The 3030-nt window shown below is 35.1% G+C and overlaps 1 protein-coding gene across 1 annotated transcript; it reads left to right on the top strand.

The window, feature by feature from the left end:
- Positions 1-1012: 1012 nt before the first annotated feature.
- Positions 1013-1978, top strand: LOC127541588 (olfactory receptor 5M10-like). The gene has a single exon (XM_051966811.1). The coding sequence runs from the start codon at positions 1022-1024 to the stop codon at positions 1976-1978; it is 957 nt and encodes a 318-aa protein (XP_051822771.1). The 5' UTR covers positions 1013-1021.
- The last annotated feature ends 1052 nt before the right edge of the window (positions 1979-3030 follow it).

Genomic DNA, 3030 nt, shown 5'->3' with positions numbered 1-3030 from the left:
AGGAGGGATTGGAGGGTGAAGTAGGACAAGCGAGTGTGATTCCAGGAGAGTCCTGTGTTCACTCTCTCTCTCCTCCCTTCAACAAAGAATAAAGATCAAGGTCTTTTGCTTATCCTGACTCTGGCTGATTTTAAAGTATCCAGGGTGCAAACTCGGTCTTCACAATATTCCATGAAAATCATTAACAAGTGAGAATAACTAGCAGACCTATCTTTGTACAAAGGGTAACAGATTCATTTACATTTTATTAATTTCCTACTCATTGAATCATGACTTTTTATTGATTTGAGATTGTATGTAACTATATTCTTCAGTATACCTCTAAATTATAATTAAATGAAAACACTCTAGCCTAATCTCAAGACTTCGGTCAGCTGCAGATTCCTTATTTGCCACAATCTCCATGCAGCCTAGTTTTAATAAATGGATCAATTTAAATCAAAAGAACACAGCTAGGGAAAAAAGGAATCATAGAGTGGAAAAGGCCTTTTACTATTACTATATCACAATTTCAAAGAACCTTGAAAAATAAATCATAAAATTCCAGAAATGTAAGAAAATAAACTTTATAAGTATCATTTCGAAGATTGGCATGAAACAACAAAGTGATTCAATGGTTCAGAAATAATGGAAATTATTTCAGTTACTTGCATTTAATAAAAATTAGACTTTAATTCAGATCATGCTATTCCAGAAAAACAGATTGACAAATCTATATTATAACATTCATTTAAAATATATCTACTTGCATTCCTTAAAAAAAAAGTCTGCACAAAGAAGAAAAGAAAGAAGCAGGAAGAAAGGGGAAAAAAAGGAGGAAGATGGGAAAGGAAAGGAGAAAAGAGACAAATACAGCAATACAAAAATAGCAAAAAAAAAAAAAAAGCTAAATAGCTATACAAAATATTGGTGATGGTTGGTAAAAAATCCTAAAATGATAAGTATTAATTTTCATATCAATAAAATCCCTTCTTATATGCCTACTAATGGGTACATCATTTAATCAATAGTATATGAGAAAATGCCTCCTGCAAACTACACGGAAGTAACTGAATTCATCCTCTTGGGACTAACTGAGGATCCAGAACTACAGAAGATTCTTTTCCTTGTGTTCCTAGTGATCTACATCATCACCCTGGTAGGGAATCTGGGCATGATCATTCTGATCCATAAGAGTCCACGACTCCACACTCCCATGTATTTTTTCCTCAGTCATCTCTCCTTCGTTGATTTATGTTATTCTTCCAACATCACCCCTCAGATGCTAGTTCATTTCCTCTCAGGGAGAAAATCTATCTCTTATGCAGGATGTTTTATCCAGTGTCTTTCCTTCATTGCCTTGGTGATCACAGAATTTTATATCCTTGCTTCAATGGCCATTGATCGCTACGTGGCCATCAGCAGCCCTCTGCATTACAGCACCAAAATGAGCCAGAACGTCTGTCTATCCTTGGTCATTGTTCCCTATGTCTATGGTTTCCTGAATGGCCTTTCCCAGGCTCTATTGACCTTTCACTTATCCTTCTGTGGACCCAATGAAATTAACCACTTTTATTGTGCTGACCCTCCTCTCCTGTTACTGTCCTGCTCTGATGTCTATGTCAAAAAAATGGCCATGTTCATAGTAGCTGGCTTTACTTTCTCAAGCACTCTCTTAATAATTCTCTGTTCTTATATTTTCATTTTTGCTGCCATTTTGAGAATCCTATCTGCTGAAGGCAGGCGCAAGGCTTTTTCCACATGTACATCTCATCTAATGGCAGTCACTCTCTATTATGGGACCCTCTTTTGTATGTACTTAAGACCTCCTTCTGAGCAGTCTGTGGAGGAATCTAAAACGATTGCTGTCTTTTATACCTTTGTTTGTCCCATGTTAAATCCCTTGATCTATAGCCTCAGAAACAAGGATGTCATTGAGGCCATGAATAAAATGTTCCAGAGAAAACTCTTTGTAAAAATGAAAGGATGCATTACATAGACACAATGGATAACAGTATCATACATTGCCAAGAACCTGAAATAAACAATACTGGAGTCTTATCTTTCCCTTAAATAAATCAGGAAAATGTGGTCTAAATTCTGAAAATCTCTTCTCAAAGGTTACAAAATAAAGAGCTCTAGTAAGTAGCTGAATCAACTTTCTTATTTATTTTGGTTGACTCCAGATTAAATAGCCCTTCCATTTTATTGTGATTACCATCTTGTCCTTAAAATTCAGATAGAGTCAACAAAGAGAAATTTGCCCTACTCCTGGTACATGACATAAAAGAAAGGCACATATTAAATCCACAGAAACAAAGCTTATTGTTGGTGTTGTAGATAGTGCTGACAGTTATGATAATGTGACTATGATGGCAATGGCAATGATGTTGATGCTGATATTTCCTTATGTAATTCTCTACATAAGAAGTTCCATGAAACGGTGAGTATAGTGCTACCTTTAAGATGGGAAAGAGTGAGTTCAAGCTCTATCTCTAAGATATGTTACCTGTCATCTTGGCAGCTTCATTTAACAAGATAGTGATCCTTGCAGCTATTTAATCTTACATTTGGCAGACTATGTCAATCTGCCTTGGAATAAGTTCCCTTAGATGAGAATTCTTTGTATTAATGAAATCACAGGTTCAATTTTTATTCCTTCATCCTAGATATCTTTATATATTTCATTAAAAATGCCTACTTGTTCATATTTTGGAATGGGATTTCAAAGCAATTATGTGTATATTCTATATATCGCCATCTATATATATATGTACACCCCATATACATATATATATATGTTATATATATATACAAATACATATACTCACTTCCTTACTACAACCCTGAGATATAGATATTATATTAATTCCAAATTACAAAGTGGATTGACTATTCCAGGATCAAACAGGCTGGTAGGTGTGTGTAACAGGATTTGAACTTTGAGCAATTTCCTGAAACCAGGCTTATCACTTTAGTCACTATGGCACCTATCTGCTTTTTTTTTTTTTTTGGCGGGGGGAGGAGAGGCCTAATCACATTAAAAATCAC

The sequence above is a fragment of the Antechinus flavipes genome, chromosome 6, assembly GCF_016432865.1.
Source record: "Antechinus flavipes isolate AdamAnt ecotype Samford, QLD, Australia chromosome 6, AdamAnt_v2, whole genome shotgun sequence".
In the NCBI taxonomy this organism is placed as follows: Eukaryota; Metazoa; Chordata; class Mammalia; order Dasyuromorphia; family Dasyuridae; genus Antechinus; species Antechinus flavipes.
The sequence above is the reverse complement of the archived record's forward strand: the minus strand, read 5'-3'. Positions and strand labels throughout refer to the sequence as shown.

What these genes read in the sequence shown, in the direction of transcription:
- LOC127541588 (XM_051966811.1), top strand. Translation starts at nt 1,022, where the DNA reads ATGCCTCCTGCAAACTACACGGAAGTAACTGAATTCATCCTCTTGGGA.